The following is a 23387-nucleotide window of genomic DNA, read 5'->3' on the forward strand; positions in this document are numbered from 1 at the left end:
CTTACCGACCACTCGCCGCAGTTTTACTGCAGCAGGCTGGCTCGGCTGCGAGAAATTACGTAGGGCTGCGTCTGTTCACGGGAGCGCTCCTGGGGGTGAGTGCCTGCTGCTGGAAGCGCACTCTTACCCCCACTAGGCAGTGGGGATGCTGATGCACAGGACCGATTGCCGCGGCCATTTGCAATCACTCTTCGCTGAGAGAGAAGAACAGTCAGCTGTTGTAAACATATCTGACCGTTGTTCTCTCTGAAATGATCACAGAGCGCCTGTGATCCTTCTATATAGGATCACAGACCTCTATAATTTCACAAGTCCCTCCCCGGACAGTTAGAAAACACTCCCCTAGGCTTACAATTAAACCTTTGATCGCCCCTGGGTTTACCCCTTCCCTGTCAGTGTCATTATTACAGTAACAGTGCATATCTTTTAGCACTAATTACTGTAGTAATATCACTGGACCCCCCAAAATTGTCAAAAATGTCAGTTAGGGGTCCGATCTGTCCGCCGCAATGTCACAGTCCCACAAAAAATCGCAGATTGCCACCATTACTAGTAAAAAAACAAACAAAAAAAAAACAATAAGAATGACATAAATCTTTCCAGTAGTTAGCAGATGCGATAACTTTTGCACAAACCAATCAAAATACGCTTATGCCAAAAAAAATGTAGCAGAAAACAAATTGGCCTAAAGTGTTAAAAAATTTTGATTTTTAAATTCTTTTTTTGGGGGGGGGGGATGTTATATAGGTGAAAGTGAAAAATATATATTTTTTTAAAAATTGCAGTTTGCCGTCATTACTTGTAAAAAAATAAAAAAATAAATAAAAATTACATAAATCTTTCCCCTAGTTTGTAGATGCGATAACTTTTGCGCAAAGCAATCAAAATATGCTTATTGCGATTTTACCAAAAATATGTAGCAGAATACAAATTGGTCTAAAAGGATGAAAAATGTTAATTTTTACATTTTTTGGGGGGAATATTGTATAGTAAAATGTGAAAAATATTGTTTTTTTTTTTTTTTTCAGAATTGTCGCTTCTTTTTTTTAATAGCGCAAAAAAAAAATTTGTAGAGGTGATCAAGTACCACCAAAAAAAAGCTCTATTCGTGGGAATAAAAAGACATCAATTTTATTTGGGTACAGCGTCGCACAACTACGCAATTTTCCATTAAAATAAGGCAGTGCTGAATCGTTAAAAATGACCTGGTCATTAAGGGGGCAAATCCTTCTGGTCCAGAACTGGTTAAAGTGGAGTTCCACTCAAAAGTGGAACTTCCGCTTTAAGTGGTCCTGACCTCCTGACATGCCGCATTTGGCATGTAATTTTTTTTGGGGGGTAGCGGGTACCTAGTTTTGACAGGTACCTGCTCCCACTTCCGCTTGGGCCGACTAGGTGGCTCGAGTGGAAGTCCTCCTCTCCCCCTCCCACCCTGCAATCTTTTGGGACACGTCACAGGTCCCAGAAGATTGTTCGGCCAGTCACAACGAGCAGCGCAATTCGCACCCGGCTGTAAAGCCTCAAGCTTTCACAGCCGGGCGCCCAAAGTAGTGATACCGGCGCCACGGGGAGAAGATGGAGAGAACCAAGGCTCCCCCCGGCCGCATCGCTGGACCATGGCACTGGTGAGTGTGTATTTATTAAAAGTCAGCAGGTACACTTTTTGTAGCTGCTGACTTTTAACCACTTTAAGACCGGAAGGATTTGCCCCCTTAACGACCAGTCCCTCTTTTGCGATTCGGCACTGCGTTACTGTAACGGACAATTGCGCGGTCATGCAACGCTGTATCCAAATAAAATTAACGTCCTTTTTTTCCCACAAATAGAGCTTTCTTTTGGTGGTATTTGATCACCTGTGCAATTTTTATTTTTTGCGCTATAAACAAAAAAAGAGCGACAATTTTGAAAAAAAAACAAACAATATTTTTCACATTCTGCTATATAACATTCTCAAAAAAAAAAATTAAAAATCAAAATATTTTAACATTTTAGGCCAATTTGCTTTCTGCTGCATATTTTTGGTAAAAACAATCGCAATAAGCATATTTTGATTGGGTTGCGCAAAAGTTATCGTGTCTACTAACTACGGGAAAGATTTATGTAATTTTTTTTTTACTAGTAATGGCGGCGAACTGCAATTTTTTTACGGGACTGCAACATTACGGTGGACAGATCGAGCCTCTAACTGATATTTTTGACACTTTTGGGGGTACCATTGACATTACTACAGTAATCAGTGCTATAAATATGCACTGTTACTGTAAAAATGACATTGGCAGGGAAGGGGTTAACACAGTAAGTGCTCAAGGGGTTAAATGTGTACCTAGGGGCGTGTTTCTAACTGTATGGGGGTGGGGCTTGTGAAATTATCACAGAGACCTGTGATCCTATATTGAAGGATCACAGGCGCTCTGTGATAATTTCAGAGAGAAGAACGGTCAGCTGTGTTTACAACAGCTGACCGTTCTTCTCTCTCAGCGGGGAACAACCGTGGGTGTCAGGCGGCAATCGGAGCCCCCGGCCCTGTGCATTGGAGTCCCCTAGCTGCAGGCACGCAACTGACGTATACCTACGTAGGTTCGCGCAGGAGGGCTGCCCTGCCGCAGTATAACTGCGCGGGCGGTCCGGAAGTGGTTAAAGTATAACTAAAAGCAACACGGATTGGATTTGGATAGGGTAGTGTGGGGTTAGAAGCTCTGTCACTGTGGTCTGTGTCCCCATTACAGAAACTCACTCTCTCTAAATTGTCCTGATCACCATTGCCACCAGTATTTAGAGTGATGGTGAGACCTCATGCACATTAGAGGTTATAAAAACGCCAATAGCTTTGTAGAGAGTTTTCAGCTTTTTTTTAGCTTTTATGTATTGGCGTTTTTCAGCATTTTTTTGCATTAGCGTTTTTAGCTAAAAATCACCTCTCTGCTATCTGTAGTAATGTCACTGGTCCCCCCCAAAAGTGTCAAAATGTCAGTTAGGGGTCCGATCTGTCCGCCGCAATACAATAAAACAATAAAAATGACATAAATCTTTCCCCTAGTTTGTAGACGCGATAACTTTTGCGCAAACCAATCAAAATATGCTTATTGCGATTTTTTTTTTTTTTACAAAATTTGGCAGAAAACAAATTGGCCTAAAAGGTTAAAAAAAATTATTTTTTTATTTTTTATGGGAATGTTATATAGCAAAATGTGAAAAAAATATATATTTTTTTTTCAGAATTGTTGTTTTTTTCTTTAACCACTTTACCACCGGAGGATTTTGCTGTCTTACGTCTGGGCCACTTTTTGCGATTCGGCACTGTGCGACTTTAACTGACAATTGCGCGATCATACAACGCCGTACCCAAACGAAATTTACGTCGTTTTTTTCCCACAAATAGAGCTTTCTTTTGGTGGTATTTGATAACCTGTGCGATTTTTACTTTTTGCGCTATAAACAAAAAAATAGCGACAGTTTTGAAAAAATAACAATATTTTTCACATTTTTTTATATGAAATTCCCCCCCAAAAAAATGTAAAAATCAAAATGTTTTATCATTTTAGGCCAATTTGTTTTCCGCTACATATTTTTGGTAAAGAAATTGCAATAAGCGTATTTTGATTGGTTTGCGCAAAAGTTATTGTGTTTACTAACTAAGGGAAAGATTTCTGTCGTTTTTGGTGGGTTTTTTTAACGAGTAATGGCGACGATCTGCGATTTTTTTTTGCGGGACTGCAACATTGCGGCAGACAGATCGGACCCTTGACTGACATTTTTGACACTTTTGGGGTTACCAGTGACATTACTACAGTAATCAGTGCCATAAATATGCACTGTTACTGTAAAAATGACACTGGCAGGGAAGGGGTTAATTTTGTTGGAGAGGGAGGGGTTAATGTATGCCTGGTACTTACTGACATGTGTGGGGGGAGGTGACTGAGTGACACAAGGACAGATCGCAGGTTCAGCTATGCTGAACCCTGCAATCTGACCCTGCCTGTTACTTAGGAGATCCGCCTGCTTTGTTTACACAAGCGGGTGGATCTCCACACTCGATTCCCTGATGATCGGGGAAGAGCGGCGGTGATCACCGCCGCTCCTCCCCTGGCCCGACTCCCGCTGTGACTGAATACAGTGGGAGCGAGGCTCCGGCGGCGCGCGCGCGCCACCGAGAGAGGGGAATGTCTGGCGACGTAGGTCTACGTCGCCAGACGTTGTCAAGCCACTTTGCCGCAGTAGAGCTCTAGTGAGCAGCGGTAAAGTGGTTAAAGCGCAAAAAAAATAAAAATCACACAGGTGATCAAATACCACCAAAGGAAAGCTCTATTTATATGAAAAAAAGGACATCAATTATATTTGGGTACAGCGTCGCACGACCGCGGAATTGTACGTTAAAATAACGCAGTGCCGAATCGCAAAATATGGCTTGGTCATTAAAGGGGCAAATCCTTCCGGGCCAGAAGTGGTTAAAATCAGTTGTATTTATTTTGTTTATTTGTGAATTCTGCTGCTCATATAAAATGTTTCTTTTATTGCAGGCAGGGAAGGGTCTGATTTACTAATCTGGCTTATTTAGCCATAGGTGTAAGTTTCATTCCAAACTATTGAGCTATGTAAACCTGCATACTTTTTTCAGCAAGGCAGATAGGATTTTAATGGAAAACACATGAGAAGGAACCTAAAAATCCACCTAATGACTGCAAAAAGAAGATCATTTGCTTAAAGTGTTACTAAATGCACAACAGTGTGTATATGCAGTAAACCATGCTTTTTATACTCACTGTGGAACCTAAGGGGTTAATCCATCGCATTGTGTAAAAAGGCTGTTTGATCCTGTCTTCTCTGGTCCTCTCCTTCTTCCACAGTCCCCAAGCTATCGCCTGATAGTACAATCAGACGAGAATGAAAACTCCTTTATGAATGAAAACAAGCTTTAACCAGACACTGATAGAAGTCACAAGACTGCTATATACTGCTGATGAGAAAAAGGTATTTAGCAGTTTATATTTACTAAAATAATTGCATTTCCATGTTCTGTGTACTGTGGGAGACCAGATATAGTGACTGCAGGTTCTGGGTTTAGTAACACTTTAACTCATGTTTTCTGCCATTGATATACAGTATTTTTAAAACATGTATTGTTTGTATTTGGTTTTTTTTTAGCATTGAGTGACTATAATAATTAAATTTATTTTCAACTCAAGTAGGCAGATATCACTTTTTCTTCAATTCACTTAGCTCAGTGGAAGAACAGGCAAGATGAAAAGTGTGAATTACTCAGCATGGTATTTCAGTAGGGATCTGAGGTGTTGTCATGACTGGAGGAGATATTTCTTGTACAAAGGGGTACAAACTTTGACCTTGATTTACTAAATGAGTACAGCATGTTCACTTTCAGGGTACATTTTCATTTATCCTAGTGAATTAGGCAAAGCAAAGTGAAAATTTCCTTTTCAAACAACAAATGAATTTTTGCTCACATATGAATGGATAATTGAAGTCATAACTTTATCTTATTCACTAGGCTTAAATTTTACTTTAAATTTTAAAGAGAACATTTGCTGAGGGAATGAAGTGAAGTTGTGATGACTTAGTGTTATGAGAAACTTCAAGCTTACATTTCCAGATCTGTAAAAAATGGGGCTTTTAATTTATTTTGCAGAAAACAATGGACATATCTTATAGTAACATACAACATTGAGGCAAATAGGCTGGTCAGTTTGCAAAGGGAATTTGTCCTAAATGTGAAATTTACATATACGAGTTGTGAAATTTACATATACAATTTGTGAAATTTACATGTACGAGTTGTGAAATTTACATGTACGAGTTGTAAATTTACATGTACGAGTTGTGAAATTTACATGTACGAGTTGTGAAATTTGCATTTCTCTATCGCTCATTGACAGACGTAGTCCTCGGTGATACAGCACCTTCGGGTTATGTTGCCTCCACAGGAGTAGGACTAGACAGGAAATAAAATGCTCTGGCCACACCCTAGGGGCAGTCCCCGAGGGTATATCCTCTCTCTCTCTGCCACAGCAAATCAGTTTTTTTCTGTCTAGTCAGGAGTAAGGACCTAGATACCTTGCTGCGATCTGCGGTCCTGGCAGGATTTTTTTCTTAGAAAAGATTTTTTTTAGACAGCTTTTTTTCTCCAGTGTTCCTGTGAGATCTTCAAGCAAGAAAGCTGAACTGGGCGACGGGCGGGATGTTGAGATCCAGTGGTCACCCCAGTTCAGCCTACGAGCGCGTGCAGGCCATAGTTCCGCGCTGGGTCGGCCGCGACATAGTCACACTGGACGGGGACTGACCCTGCGAGTTAAACGTCTCGCTGAAACGCCAAGGACCATGAGTCACGGCGTCCGTATTGGTCGACAGCCCTCCAACTTCGGTGGAGAGGGGTACTGTCAGGAGTTGGCGCCCGCCTGGTTCCGGTATGGTGAGTAGTATGTTCCCCTTTTCCCCCTGACGGGTCTTGTGGTGAACGCGGGCCCCTCTCTGTAATTGTAAGGATGGGTTCCCCTCTATCCTATAACATAGCACAGATCCCCCTATATTGAATGTGATTTGTGTGTACAAAAAGCCAGCAGGCTTGGTTTGGGAGCTGACAATCTAATTATAAAGTATGTTTAAATGATTGTAATATGTGGCAGCACTGGAATCTTACTGTGATACTAGAAGTATCCTACCTGTCAGAAGCCACAGGACATGTATGCGGCTTGCCAGGTCATTCCTCCAGCTGAAGCAGGTCTCCCGACGGCCACGCGGTTCCGCCAGGGTTCGGTACCGCCGGTCAAGCTGATCTCCATGAGAGAAAGATTTTGCGATGCCTAGTTACTCTGCAGGACGCCGCTATGCTATAACAGACCGCCGTAGATCGCACGAGGCCGCCATTTTGGCGTAGCCTCGTGTCTGCAGCATGGGGGCGGCCATGTTTGAGGTGACTCAAACACCTCGTGGAGCTAGGGGAGGCGCCGGAAGGCGTGCAGAGGGGCAGAGCCACCTCCTTTCTTCCCGGGCAGCCAGCCAAAAGACTTCCTGTTTGTGGAGACAGCGCTGTAACCTGTTGCAGTGAACTCTGAGCATCAAGTGGTGAGCCTGGGGGTCTATCTCTCTCTCTCTCGCTCGATAGGGATCCCTAGCAGGTAACACTGAGGGGCTTTTGTGGCGCTGGGGGTCTGGAAAAAAAAAAAAAAACGTTTTTTATTTAAGTTTGGATTGAATTTTCCGGGTAGTTACTGGAATAATCATGGACCCTGCCACACAAGTACCCCCACCTATTTCCCTCGAGGGGGCCACGGGACCCGCCGGGGCACAGAGTATGGATGCATTTACAGCAGTTTTGGAGTCTATGGTGGCTCGGGTGGAGGCGGCCTGTCAGGGACGGGGGTCAAGAAAGCGACCCCCGCCTACCCCTATATTATCTGACACCTCTGACTCAGATTCAGAGATGGTCACTGCAGCTGCAGGTCCCTCTGCAAGGGCTGTTATCTCAGGTAAAGCTCCCTCAGATAGTGAGGAGGACGTTCATTCTTCCGCCATAATTCAGGAAGAAGCATTGGTGGACGCACTAGTTGTGGCGGTGCGGGAAACCTTAAGACTTGAGGTTTTACCGGCAGAGGCAACTGAAACAGAGATTCCCTTTGGTACTAACAAGCCCATCAAAACGGTGAAGGTTTTTCCTGTACCCAAGTGTTTTGGTAATAAAATTAAAGGAGAATGGGAACATTCTAAGCGTACCTTTACTATTTCCAAGCGTATTGCTAGACGCTATCCGTTTGAGGAATCCCTCATTAAGAAATGGACGGTACCACCAGTGGTGGATCCACCTATTTCCAGGCTGAATAAAGCCACGGTTATCCCAGTGGAGGACACTTCGTCCTTTAAGGATCCGGTGGATCGAAAGATGGAAGCAGAGTCCCGTACTATCTTCTCCCTGATAGGGTCAGCATTTAGACCAGTAATTGTTATTGGTCTAGTTTCCCAGACACTAACGGAATGGGCGAGATTGGTACGCCAAGACCTTAGGGGAAAAGATATTCCCCAGGGAACATCTGATTTGATGGAACAGATTATACAAGGGCTACAGTTTGTCTGTGGCGCAGCCTTGGATGCTACCCCCCTATTAGGGCATGCATCTATGTCAGCGGTAATCCTCAGACGTGTGCTGTGGTTAAAATGCTGGTCAGCTGACCTAGGTTCCAAAAAGACCTTGACAAATCTCCCTTTTCAGGGGAATCGCCTATTTGGGGCCACCCTAGATGAAATCATTAAGGATGCCACTGGGGGCAAGAGCACTTTCTTGCCACAGGCTGCTAAAGCTAAGGGACCTCGCAACAAGCGAGGACCTTTCTTTACCGCCCATAAAGGGTTCGCACGCCCGGCTGGAACAAGCGGGAAAGGCAAGACTCCTCCAGGAGGGTTCAAGAAAGGCTGGTCGGACAAACAGAGGACCGACTCAGCCAAACCCGAAGCAAAGAATTACACAGCCTGAAGGTGCGCCCCCACCCGGTTTGAGGGTGGGGGAACGTTTTCACCGGTATTCAGGACATTAGATCGAGCATCGACTACTACTACTGGTGCGATTCTTCCCTTCCAACATTTAAGTACTACAGAGAGCGGTAGTCACCGTTCCCTGAACAGATCTTTTTCTTTACCTTTTCCTAAGATTAGTCTCAATTCCCCACAGGAATCGGATCTGGTTGACCAAACAGACCAAGAAGCCTCTAGCCGGGTGACTTCGGTCCCTGAGATTCAACCAGGAGAGATCACCGTTCCTGATAAGAATCAGGTGTCGGATACATGTGTGGGAACAGAAAACGACCAGACTTTCTCGGATGGTCGGGGCCAGATAGCTCTAGGGACGCCTGGTTCAAATCCCGTCAGTGCCAGTGGTCCTAGAAATTCTAGGCTGGCCTCGCCAAGCCGGCCTGGCCGACTTGGACTTGCTAGTCGCGGACGTTCCGTGGGAACTGCGTCTCAGGGAGTATCTGCGGTCTCGAGGACCAATCTACCATTGTGCTTTACAGTCGCTGGTTTTAATGGCCTGGCCATTGATACCCAAGTACTGAAGGACAGAGGGTTGTCAGCTTCAGTCATTCCTACCCTTATTAAAGCAAGGAAAGCGACTTCCAGCAGAGTCTATTATCACACATGGAAGACCTATATCGCGTGGTGCGAATCTTTAGGATTTCCTCCACGTACCTATTCGGTGACTCGAATATTGGCCTTTTTGCAAAAAGGGGTTGAGCAGAAGCTAGCCTTGAGCACCATCAAGGGTCAAGTTTCAGCATTAGCAATCTTCTTTCAGAAACCTTTAGCTACCAAGTCCTTGGTGCGGAATTTCATCCAGGGGGTGCGGCACCTGGCTCCACCAGTCCGCGCGCCCTTACCGCCCTGGGATCTTAATTTGGTTTTGTCGGTTCTACAGAAACCTCCTTTTGAAAACATCAGGGAGATTCCCTTGCTTACTTTATCCCAGAAGGTGGCCTTCTTGGTGGCTATCACTTCTGCACGCAGGGTGTCAGAACTGGCTGCTTTATCATGCCAGTCCCCATACTTAGTGATTCATAGGGATAAGGTAGTACTCCATCCTAAGCCATCCTTTCTTCCTAAGGTGGTTTCAGATTTTCATCTGAATGAAGATATTGTACTACCTTCCTTGTGTCCTCAGCCCAATCATCATCGGGAACATGCGTTGCATTCCTTGGATGTGGTTCGGGCAATCAGGGTATACCTGAAGGCTACGGAATCGTTCCGTAGGACGGATTCACTTTTTGTGATCACAGATGGCCCCAGAAAGGGGTTGCCTGCATCTGCCGCGACTATTGCCAAATGGATTAGGCAGACGGTGGTACAGGCTTATTCTATTAAGGGTCAGAGTCCTCCGTTCCCTGTTAAGGCGCACTCCACTCGAGCGCTCAGTACTTCCTGGGCCTTTCGCCATCAGGCGTCAGTGGTCCAGGTATGTAAGGCGGCCACCTGGTCGTCGGTACATACCTTTACAAAATTTTATAAAATTGATGTGATGGCATCGGCGGATGCCTCATTTGGCCGCAAGGTTTTGCAGGCCGCAATTTGAGGAGACCGGTGGTCTACCTCGAGGGTTTTTTTCTGTTTGAAAATTTTTTTGTTGAGTCTCATCATTAAGGATGAGCATTGTAAACTTCTAGTTGGCACCGGTTGGGCCTTCTAGATTTGGATTTGATTTCCATTTTCCCACCCCTCATTTGTGATACTGCTCTGGGACGTCCCGAAGGTGCTGTATCACCGAAGACTACGTCTGTCAATGAGCGATAGAGAAAAATGGATTTTTGTAAAATCTTACCGTAAAATCCTTTTCTCTTAGCTCATTGACAGACGTAGTACCCGCCCCTCTGTTTTTGAGTTGGGTTGGGTTAAATTCTCTAAACACTGCTTTTGTGACATAACTGATTTGCTGTGGCAGAGAGAGAGAGGATATACCCTCGGGGACTGCCCCTAGGGTGTGGCCAGAGCATTTTATTTCCTGTCTAGTCCTACTCCTGTGGAGGCAACATAACCCGAAGGTGCTGTATCACCGAGGACTACGTCTGTCAATGAGCTAGGAGAAAAGGATTTTACGGTAAGATTTTACAAAAATCCATTTATATGAGTTGTGAAATTTACATATACAATTTGTGAAATTGACATGTACGAGTTGTGAAATTTACATGTACGAGTTGTGAAATTTACATATACGAGTTGTGAAATTTACATATACAAGTTGTGAAATTGACATGTACGAGTTGTGAAATTTACATGTACGAGTTGTGAAATTTACATATACAATTTGTGAAATTTACATGTACGAGTTGTGAAATTTACATGTACGAGTTGTGAAATTTACATATACGAGTTGTGAAATTTACATGTACGAGTTGTGAAATTTACATATACGAGTTGTGAAATTTACATATACGAGTTGTGAAATTGACATGTACGAGTTGTGAAATTTACATGTACGAGTTTTGAAATTTACATATACGAGTTGTGAAATTTTCATGTAGTAGTTGTGAAATTTACATATACGAGTTGGGAAATGTACATGTACGAGTTGTGAAATTTACATGTACGAGTTGTGAAATTTACAAATATGAGTTGTGAAATTTACATGTACGAGATTTGAAATTTACATGTATGAGTTGTAAACTTACATGTACGAGTTGTAAAATTTACATATATGAGTTGCGAAATTTACATATACAATTTGTTAAATTTACATGTACGAGTTGTGAAATTTACATGTACGAGGTGTGAAATTTACATATACAATTTGTGAAATTTACATGTACGAGTTGTAAATTTACATATACGAGTTGTGAAATTTATATATACGAGTTGTGAAATTTACATGTACGAGTTGTGAAATTTACATGTATGAGTTGTGAAATTTACATATACAAGTTGTGAAATTTACATGTACGAGTTGTGAAATTTACATATACAAGTTGTGAAATTTACATGGACGAGCTGTGAAATTTACATGTACGAGTTGTAAAATTTCATATATGAGTTGTGAAATTTACATATACGAGTTGTAAAATTTATATATATGGTTCTTTAAAATGTTTCTGCACTTTTTTTAACTCTATTAAATATAGAAAAGTGCAGAAATGTTTTGGAGACCCCTCGTACCATACTTGTGGAATTACTTTATGTAACTATGTAAAATATGCCATGCCTGGAAATTCTTCTTTAAAGGTTAAGTACAACTTTACAGAAAATCTGTAGGGTGAACTTATACTGGAACCCCCCCCCCGGTCCTGTCGTACTGGAGTCCTGCAATCCCCCCATCAGGTACCAGGATGCTGCTTCACCAGTCCCAGGATTTGAAATCCTCCTGGTTTTCTCTCCTCTCCTCGCAGCTCTGATAGGACAGGCTAGACAGATTCTGATTGCCCATGTGATGGTGCTGACTAATTAGAATGCCTTTTTTTTTTTTTGGTGATGGTTGTGATTGATTAGAATGCCTCTTGTCCATACACTCTGAGAGGTACGGATAGGAGATTAAGCCTTGGGGTGTTTGAATCCCCAGACCGGTGAAGCGGAGTCCCAGTGCCTAACAGTGGGGGATTACGGGACTCTAGTAGAGCTGGGGAGGGGGTCCAGTGTAAGTTCACCTTGCAGATTTTCTGTAAAGTTGAACTTACACTTTAACTTTTGTTCCACTTTAAAACTGTCCTTGGGTCTAAAAGGTCACCACTGTATACTTTGAAAGGCTACATTAGCTAACAGCTCCCTGCAATAGGCCTGTAAACTGGCAATGTTAAGCAAAAGTTATAACCCTGTGTTAGGTGGTAGACGTTTATTCAGCTGTCTGGACCCTACAGGGTTGGCACAGTTAACCACTTCTGCTCCGAAACGTTTTACCCCCTTAATGACCAGGCCATTTTTTGTGATTCGCGATTGCGTTATTTAATTATAAATTGCGCGGTCTTGTACCCCAATACAATTGATGTCCTTTTTTTCCCCATCAAATAGAGCTTTCTTTTGATGGTATTTGATCACCTCTGCGGTTTTTAGATTTTGCGCTATAAACAAATAAAAATGCGCCAATTTAAAAAAAACACCATATTTTTTACTTTCTGCTATAAAAACATTCCCAATAAAAAAATTTTTAAAAATCTAATTTTTTTTATCAGTTTAGGCCAATTTGTATTTTGCTACATTTTTTTGGTTGAAAAAAAAAATCCCAAAAAGCAAATTTTAATTGGTTTGCGCAAAAGTTATAGCGTTTACAAACTACGGGATAGATTTTTGGGCTTTTTATTTATTTTTTATTAGTACTGGCAGCGATCAATGATTTTTAGTGGGACTGCGACATTGCGGCGGACAGATCGGACCCCTAACTGACATTTTTGACACTTTTTTTGGGACCAGTGACATTAATACAGTAATCGATGCTAAATAATATGCACTGTTACTGTATAAATGACACTGGCAGGGAAGGGGTTAACACTAGGGGTGATCAAAGGGTTAAATGTATGCCTGTTTGTGTTTACTGACTGTGTGGGGGAAGGGCTCTGTGACAGGCACAGAGAGATCGGGGTTCCAGCTTATCTTCTGTGTGACAGAAGACCCGCTTGCTTTGTTTACATAAGCAGACAGGTCTTCTGTCAGTTTCTGTGATGCCCGCGGGAGGCCGGCGGCAATCACTGCTGCTCCTCCCGTGGCCCGCTTCCCGCTGTGTCTAAAAAACTCCTCCTAGACCGTGTGCACAAAATCACGTAGATCACCTGCCGCAGTATATTTGCGTGGACCGGTCGGCAAGTGGTTAAGCAAAAGTTATGAACCTGTTAGAGGTGGTAGACGTTTTTTCAGCTGCCTGGACCCAGGGTTGGCACAGTTAAAGGGTAACTCCACTTTCGTTGGTAAAAAAAAATCGCAAAAAAGAAAAAACAATATAGCGTATACAATTGCAACAAGAATCATATTGTAATTGAATATTAATAAAAATTACCTTTACTTTTCAATCTGCAGCCATTGTAATTTTATAAAAATGCAATGCAATATGGCCGCCTGAAGCTGTTCTGTACACAGAATGTATACTGACCACACCCCAGAAACATCATTTCCTGCTTGTGTGATTGGCTCACCAATTTTCCCAGCAGTCTGCACTAAGACGCAAGTCAGATTTCTGGCATCCCCTGCAACAAAAATTTCATTTTTGGTGAGATACTCCCAATAGGAACACATCTAAAGGGATGCAGGCCCAGCAGCTGTCCTCATTAGTGCTCTGCAGCTGCCACAGCTGATAGATAATTATGAAACCACTCCCATTTGACCCACTCAGCACAGAGGCACAAACATGGATTTCTTCAGAATAACAAAAGTTAGGAATCTGCAACAAAGTTTGTTAAAATCCTTGCAATGTACAGAGATCACCCAGAGGGCAATGTTTTTTTCTCTTCTGCTTCAAAGCTCCTGCACTAGGTAAGGAGTTCTAGCATGAAGTCTAGGAGGAAAAGAGGCAGTGTCATGTGAGATGGCCATTGTTCACTAAAAGCCAGTCCGACAAAAACCTTACTTCCCTACCTCCTATCAGCATACACGCCGAATGCAGGAGCACGGGAGGATGCAAGGCAGCATTGGCCTTGAACAGGCTTGACAGTGGAATGAATTCTTTCTGCTTCTAAATTACATTTACTTATATACATGTTTTGTCATCACACATGCTGCCAATTGCAGAGAAGCTATTTGTTACTAAAGTGCAGTTATCCGTTAGGAATTTGTGTAGTATAATCCCATATTGAACTGTATTTAAGGCAGACTTTTGAAATTGTACAATTGTAAATGATCTCTTAGGCAGACCAAATAAAAGAGGGATCTGTAGTCTAGAGATGACACAGAAGCACATATTAACTTCTCCCTATCAGCACTGGGAATACTATTTTGGAAATAATAGTAATCTTTGTTTTACAGGCAGTACCAATGTTGCTCTTAAAAAGTTGAGATCAATGTCTAAAAATAGCTCTTAAATTCTTGGCATGATTTTCCGCTATAGGAGTCTAAAAAAAAACCAACATCTTTTTTTTTTGCTACGCTTCATTTCCAATAACAAGAACCTGTGCTCCATTCCTATTTAATTGCAGAAAGTTCTGAGACATTCACAAATTGATGTCATCTTTACAGTCAGCTAGAGAGCTAATATAACTGTTAGCAAATAGATGCGAGTCATACTGCATACCGATGAAAACTGATTTTATTTTTATTAAAGGTTAACTCCACGCAGTCATAAAAACGACATGGTTATACAGTTATGTATTCAATAAAGAAAAATTACATTTACATTAAGGTTTATATACAGCCAAAAATGTATATGTCATGGACATGCAATGATGTCTGGTAGCTTGCCTGTTCCCCATGTCTGCATTGGGGGCCAGACTCTTCCTTCTCGCTGCTTTTGTCATCTCTCTTCCCTGTTTAGCTCCGCCCCAGGCCATTCCAGGAAGTCCATATTGACCGGCGCGCTGCAGGTCTGCTTTGCTGTTCAACAGTGTTTGTTATTTGTTTCCTGTCTGCCGTGTGCCTGATCTACCTTTCTGTGTACCGACTTTGGCTTGTCTCTTACTACTCCTGTTTGCCTGTGACCCTGACCTTTGGCCTGTCCCTTGGTTTCCCTTGTCTGCCTGTTGTCCCGACCTCGGCTTACCCATCACTATCCCTTGTGTCCTGAGTGGCTGCTTCCCCTCTCTCCCTACAGAGCGTGACCCGGGGGACCCCAGGGGCCGCGACCTGGGCCATGCTGCAGCCAAGTCCATCCTCCCCACTAGAGGCTCTGGTGAACACCTGCTGGGTCTTAGACTCCGCGCCCTGGGGAATCCTCGGCTCACGTTCCTGTCCATCCGCAGCAGTCAGCTATCGGGTTCACTACCTTGTGCGGCATCCCTGCCTCCATCAGGGTGCAGTTGTCACCTGGCTACAGGTGACCTGACAGTATATTTCAGTGTGGATAGAGAAATGAAGGGTTAGAACCTCTTTCACATTATTAATGTCTTTGTCCCTTTTAGATTTACTCTCTTTATTTGTCTCGGTGACCATTGTTGCCAAGGCTGAGGGAAAATCCAACATTTCAGCTTTCACCATAACAAAGATAAAGATGGCATTTTCCAATAGGCACAGTTCTTCCCATGTCAACTGTTTAGGAGGATTTATCCTTTACTTTTTAAAGATTTCCTCTTTAATCCGGTTGGGTCTACGGAACAGGAAATGACGAGCAACCTCCCCAATGGGATACAAATCTAGATACTTTATCTATCATACAGTATCATACAGTCACTCATGCAGATAGCAAACAGAGGAGAAAGCAGATAGGATTCAAACTAAATGCTTGCTGTGGACTGACGCAAGTACACACTATATGATGTACTCATTCTGGGAGAAAAGGGTTAGCATTGTCAGATATTTAGGGCTTATTTGCTTTACACTGTGGTTTCAATCTACAGGGAATACGTTTACAAAAGGGAGAGCAGAGGGATGAGCTCATAGGTGTGCTGCTGCTTATTTATTATGCAATCGCAGGCCACAGCAGGTCATGGACCAGGCTGTGTTGTTTAACTGTAGTGTATGCTGAAGATACGTCTAGGACCTGGCTGTGTTTTGTGGCATGGGTTCCTGGATATTTTGACTGACTGAACAGAATTGCAAGTCCCTTGGCAGGTAATTAGTCAATGTGTATGTATTTAACTCCATAAGATATGGCATAATGCTTAAGTGACTTGAGTATCGATTAGGGCATTATATTCACAGCCACTTAAATTGTAACTTTAGAGTATGTTACTTTTTAGGATTCTAAACAATTGCATGGGTGTTTTGATGAGGTTAGGGTGTTGTTACCTTCAATCAAAGGAATTTCATCACCAGATAATTTACATGAAATAATTGATATGATATCAAGGAAGAAGGCTACAGGGATAAAAGGGATACAGTCTATCTATTGTCACAGGATACACAATCGTTTAATTAATAGAGAATTCTAGATAATTTGGAAAATCGGTCTAGGAGAAATTTTGCATCATTTGTTATCCAGAGGGGAAAGCCCATGAAACATTCCCTGAAAAGTGGCTTAATGCTACCCTGTCAAGCCTGGATCTCTCACCTGCTTTCATCATAGAAAGAGAGCACCACACTCCCCTTGTAGCATCCCTGCCTGGGGCTAACCCAAGACCACTGATTGTTTTCAGTTTCAGAGATAAGGTTGCGATTCCATGTACAGATAGATTGACAGTGACCTTCGGTACAGTGGCAACCATATATCCTTCCCAAACTTTTAGTTTGAAGTGCAAAAGCAGAGAGCCTTCTTCTTGGAAGTAAAAAAGAGATTTATTCTAAAAGGCATAACCTATACACTGTTGTTTCTTGTGAAGCTGCAGATCTTGGCTGATGGTAAAGCCACCTTCTTCAATACTCCACTGGAGGCTACAGATTGGCTTTGTAGCAAGGACCTTTTACAACACAAAAATCACAAAACAGAACCTGCTGAATAACCTCTCAACTATATACCCTGGCTGTAAACTCTGAACAACCCTACTCTTGTCTGGTATGACATTCTTTGCTCCTTAATCTGTCCCAGGACCCTCCTTTTTGCTTCCTTTGGCTTTCTCATATTAATCCACTGATGTATGGACTATTCCCCTTTTTCCTCACCCCATTGCTATTCCCCTTTTTCTTCACCCCATTGCTATTCCCCTTTTTCCTCACCCTCAGATGGACAGTTTTATTTCCTACACAAACATACACCACTTAACCACATATAGTGTGCCTGCAAGATTCTCACTTATTAAGTCCCGGGCCAAAAAAAAAAAAACGGTGTATCTAGGACATCTACTACCACTTATTCCTCTTATTTGAGAGTCTCTGCTGTACTTGCTAAAAGTCTCTCCTTTGAAATTCTTGATCTTAAAACAGACCCAATGAACAGCTATATCTCACTTAAAAAGGAACTTCACCTAAGGGATATTATCCTTCTACTCTTCCATACCTTCGTCTTTGGGTATTCTGCACATGCGCAGATGTGCCGCGGTTTTCTCTCAGGTCTTCCAGACCTGGGAGAAACCTGTGGCACATCTGTGCATGTGCAAGGGTATTTTCATGCATGCACGAATACACTACTTGTTTATGATATTGGACTTTATGCAGACCTTTGTTGTGTATGCCCATGAGAGGAATCCCCAGTGCTTAAACAGATGTGCCACCTGTAGCTCAGTAACAAAATATGGTTTTCTGATATGGCATTCCCAGGAGGCAGTGGGGTCCTGAGCTCATGAGCTATACCTACTTAATATAACAAAAACTGTTTGAATTTGAAAGTAAAGCTGGTAATTTGCTGGCATAATTTAACAGACTAGAGTATAACCCCTCTAAGGCTGAGAACTGAGCGCTCAAACACCGCTGATCTATCGGTTCTAGGAGCTTCCTGAGAAGTCACTGGCCCTCTACCCTGCCCCCCCCCCCCACTGGAGTGCTGGGCTTTGGAGGGGCAGAAGTGGCTGGCTCAGGCTCTCAGCGGCTCGCTGAGAAGCTGAGCCGGTTGCCGGTCCAGGCATGTTGGCGGATCCTGACCATTAGGGTGCAATCTTTCCCGTGCCTAGACCAGCTCTGTAACGTCAGCTGACAGTGGGCTTCAGCCTGCTGTCTGCTTAAAAGGGATCACAGGAGTGCAGATCAATCTTTGGCTGTACTTCTCCCTTAAGATCTCTCTGACTCTTTATATCAAATCTTTACTTGTACCTAAGACTTACTGGATGCCTTTATTTTCTTTTTCTTTCTTTTATTCTGATTTCCATGGTTGACTACTCTATGGAGGGGCTTGATGGCTGCCTCTTCCCTTTTGTACAGCTACCTCTACAAATTAGTGCAGAGCTAGATGCACCACATAGAAGGTTGAGCTTGCAATGTTTAAATTCCCAACATTGGTATAAAAAATACCCATAGCGTCTCCCACAATGTTTGACAGGTCTGGATTTTGCCAACTTTTACTTTCTAAGAATGACTGCATAATTCCTTATATCTAACTAATTTCCTCACACCTAGAGACAGCTATGATCTCCAGTACTGTGAAAGAGTAACTCCACTTTTGTTGAGAAAAAAAAAAAAAAAAAAAACAATTACCTTTGGGTAATCTATATACTTTGCAAGAATTTTTTTTTTCTGTTCTTAAGAAAAAGCTGTATGTTCCACTATGGCCTTGGAATACTGATTCCTTAATAGTAATGTTTGTGGTAAATATAATCAGCTGACTCACTTGCAGTGTTTTAATGAGGAAAGTTGCAGTATTTGCATCCCTTTAGAAGTATTTAAACCCTTAAGGAGTATCTCACCAAAACTATCATTCCTGTTGGCAGAGGATGACTAAAATTTTACTGCTATCTGCAGACTTCTGGGAAAATCATTGAGCCAATCACACAAGCAGGGAATTATATTCCTGGGAAAGTTCTGTACACAATCGGTGTACAGAAGGCCTCCTGGTTGCCATATTGTATTGAATTTTACAGAAAATTACAGCAACTGAAATTTGAAAAGGAAAGTTAATGTTTAATAACATTAAATTAGAAAATGCCTCGTGTAGCAATTGTATACATTATATATTTTTTATTTGCTATATTTTTTTCTGAAAGTGAAGTTACCGTCAAAATCCTTTACTGTTAACCGTGCCTTCCATAAAGAAGACCAGGATAAATCTCTCTCTACAGGAGATCCACGGAGTCACCCATACAGCATACCTTCATTACCTGTAACTCTCACATGTGATCAGGGCACAGTTTAGGAATCAACAAAGTGTATTTCTACTTACTACTCCAACCTAATAATCACTAGGTCTTCCAGGATCCAGAGGGCTAAAATTAAAAGGCAGTCCATGATTTGCCAATTGATGTTGGATGACTGGTTAGAATTTGAGCATACTTATGCACCCCAATTACTCTAATTATAAAATCATCAAGCCTAAGAATGATGATACTATCAATGTTGTCATACAGGAAAATGTATGCAGTTCAACATTTGTGCTAAAAACTATCACTGTACTGAACGCAGCTGATCTGGGGTCTAGACTAGTCTGATAGGGGCCAAAAAAACCAACGGAGTTATGTAGGAGGTAAAGTAAAATATTATAAGCAGCTGTATCATTTCAGAGGCAGTGCTAAAATACAAAAAGAACCAAGGTAGGCAAGTGTGCCAAGTTATTTTACGCTTTTTGGTCCATCTAAACCAGCTAAGTCCAAACTATGGCCCTCCAGCTGTTAAGGAACTGCAATTTCCATCATGCCTAGTTATGTCTGTGAATGACAGAGATTTATAATGCCTCCTGGGAATTTAAGTCCCTGAACAGCTGGAGGGCCATATTTTGGACACCCCTGGTCTAAACTTTAAAGTCTAGTGTAATTTTCATTTTAAACTCTGTGTAGATTTCAGATGCAGTATAGTAGCAATTGATTACAGTCTTACAATTCATTTTGATGGTAAAAAAGCCATAGCCATAATGGAATACAATTTTTCTCTTCTATAGTTAAGCACCATTTACAGGTGGTGTCCAACCACCAACATTTGACTGGACAGTGATATGAGAAGCAGCAGACTGATGTGCTCATCTCTCTGTTACTTTGCTGTCATGCGCACTTATCAGCATGTTCCTTGTGAGCACAGCCGATTGGCTGCTTGAGCTGCGTCTTCCAGTTCCACTCCGAGTGCTGTTGTACAGGGATTGCAAGATGCTGATACCAGGTCAAATTTGGGTTCATACACTGATTAATATATTTTATGGTGTATTATTGATTACATTTTCTTATATCTGGCTGGAGTTAGGCTTTAAGATGTACACTTTATAACTAAGCTGAAATGAAAAGAAATACACTGCAAGTAGTGTTTTTTTTTTTTTCCAATGTAAAGGTAAGATATTAAATAATACCTAGAACATCTGTGGTGGAGAAACAAAGACCAGTGCATTGTTGATGGGGTGCTCATTAAATGACTTGCGAAGGCAATTTAAAGAGACCACCAGAAGTGTCTGTGATAGTTAGACAGGTGCTCATAGAGTTTCTATGAGACTGCAGGTTTCTTTGTAGAGTTCACCATTGGTTATGACTTCCAGCTGTTAATTGGATCACCTCTATAACTAATGACACAAGGATTGAGATGAAAGAGTCAGCATGGTCATGGACAATTACTTAAGACTTAATTATGGATTGGAGCTTTAGAAAGACCAGCAGGTACCATATGGGAGGAGGAGACGATTTGTGAGATGCTCGGTGAAGCGTCTATCCTCAAAACCACTGTCCTGAGTCTAATGTTATAAGCCTCAACTTACCGTTATTACTCTTTCAAGTATCAATGTAGTGTCACAACTCAAGATGTATATACAAGAGACTTGAAATTAGAGTAGAGTAGAAGATCATCCAACAAATGTGGAACTTCCTAATTGTTATGAGGCAAGGAAGGATTAGTGGGAGAAATATTCTGAAGCCTAGCATTTAAATAATTTTTGTTTTAAATACTTGTTGTGTCACTGTCACCTATAGAAGAGTTAGGGGAATAATTTGTTTTTGATAATTTATAAAAGTTGTAGATAGGGTTCAATCCCAGCAGATTCATGGACTACGCCTAAAAAACAGTTTCTCCAATTGTGCTGAGATCTCCATATCCACTAAACTTTAATTGTAAATCTAAGCATCGATGGTTGGCATAGAGAACAAACTAGTTAAATTATCTGGTGTAGGAGATCAGTTGGTTTGCACATAAAAAGCCCTCATTGCTGCATACTGTACACTGGAAGCGAAATTATTATCAGGTTACATAAAATAATCTAAACACCTATATTACCAAAAAGTATAGATTTTTTTGCAACTAAGTGGAGCAGGTAGACAAATTCAAATGAACTCTGTAGCATAATCAGAAGAAGCGGGTATCAGTAGGTGGTATTCATGAAAGCACAGGTATCAGGTAAGTTCAGTAGAATCTTTTTATTTATCTATATATTATTTTTCTGTCTGTGTCCCACTGGGGGGATGTTTCTTTGTGTCTTGTCTCAAGACGCAACAGGAAGTTTTAGGGGATCTCCCCAAAGTGAATGAAATCTCCTCTTGGAGAGCTGTCACCAGAAGAACTGGCGCTATTGAAAGATTTGCCCTCTATTTCTGACAATGAAAATTTTAGGTTTTCCTTCACTTGACAATGGTCATCAGAACAAACAGGAAAGGTTAATCTCCTCAGCAAGGAGACAGTTAGAAATAAAAATGTGACTGATATTCTAACACTTCTCTATTTTATTTAAAACAGGAAAAAAATTAGATTTTTATACACTTTTATCTTCAAACCGACAGCTCATGCTTAGATCCAGTTTGTGATCATAGTATGTTTAAACCAAAAGATTTTTTGCACCAGATTTTCAGAATCCTTAAAATAAACAGTGGTATCTTCCAAACAATATGCATTATTTGTCACATTTTGGCGTTCTGGATAGAAGTATTTCAAATCATTCACGTATGTAAACTCAACTCATTAATGCTTTAACATGCTAATGTGATTTCAAAAGTCATTTTTCCATTATTTGAAATTCCCAGCTTTCATTAGAATTTTTCCTGATGGTCCTGTTATGAAGGCTCTTGTTCAGGCTAGCCCTGTTATAGGATGACAATGCTCTGTCCCTATCTCCCAACTTTCTCCTGCCTTGTCACCATGTCACATTGGCCTCCAAAAGAAGCTACGCGTTATATAGCACACTTTCCTTCCAAGTTTCTGTGTGTAAAATTTGTAAGGTTGACAAGTATCGACTATCATTGAAGCTCAAGTTACTGTATCATGTTCAGAAAAAATATATAATTGTTTAATAAGTAAGCTTGCACATTTACACTATAATAATTAAAGACTGATCATTTAGATACACACATAAGCCAAATCATGGCAGGAACACTTTAAATCTTCTTTATATTCTACAATATAAAAAAAAAACATCTTTGCCAGTTGGCATTCACTTAGTTTCTGCTGCCAAAAACATAGAAAATATCTTTTAATAATTTGTTGAACTGTGCAGCTGATATTTTTTTTAATAATGTGTTTTTATTAAGAATATTTAAGAATTCTAGCAGAAGCAACATAATACCTATATGCAATGACAGAAGCTATTGGTTATTCATATTTATGATTTAAACACCAATATTTGTTTCACAAAAAAATATTCACTGTTGATGGAAGATGAAGACAGCTCATTACAGATGCGGGTTTTTTCTGTATGTTGATTGGATAGTGTGTGACAGATCACGTCATTGGCTAACAACCATCCAAGAGAAAAGATGATTAGGATGGCTTGATATTTTCTAAAGTTTTTGTTCTCAGCCAATGGTCTGCTTTTAGGCTGTATCCTAATCAGTGGATATTTCTACGAAATAAAGGAAAAAATTGTGAGATTTTCAAATCATTGACATGCATGGTTGGCTGTAAACTTTATAGAAGGGTTTTAGCTGCTGTTGCATTGGCTGATGCATTAGGTGGACTACAAAACACAATAAACTATTTTCCTTTTTACCCCCTTTCTGGTTTTCTTTCTTTTTTTTTGATCACTGTATCCTGAGGGACTTGATAAAAGTGATCATGAGATATGTTTGCCAACATTTTTTTTGCTTTTTCAATCATTGAGTGAATGTAGCAAAAATCCATGGTGTTAAAAATGCAAAATATTAAAATCACATTTTTTTCATGTTTCCCTTTAGCATTTTACGGTGGGATAATGAGACAGATGTCTCTCAACTGGAAGGACATTTTGACATTGTTATGTGTGCTGACTGGTAAGTACATAAAAATGGTAACTCATGTTAAAAAAAGAGGGGGAGAAAAATAGATTTGTTGGAATAATTGCACTGCTCTGCTCTCTGACGGCTAAGCAAAGTCAACAAATG

The 23387-nt window shown here is 41.3% G+C and overlaps 1 protein-coding gene across 1 annotated transcript in view; it reads left to right on the top strand.

Moving 5' to 3' along the window:
- The window catches only part of CAMKMT (calmodulin-lysine N-methyltransferase), a 641387-nt gene that overhangs the window by 508907 nt on the left and 109093 nt on the right, over positions 1-23387 (top strand). Inside the window, exon 8 of the mRNA XM_082249844.1 lies at positions 23202-23276. Within this exon, the coding sequence (XP_082105970.1) occupies positions 23202-23276 (75 nt within the window). The remainder of the gene's footprint in view (positions 1-23201; positions 23277-23387) is intronic.

This window comes from Pelophylax lessonae (genome assembly GCF_965119305.1).
Source record: "Pelophylax lessonae genome assembly, chromosome: 3".
Lineage (NCBI taxonomy): Eukaryota > Metazoa > Chordata > Amphibia > Anura > Ranidae > Pelophylax > Pelophylax lessonae.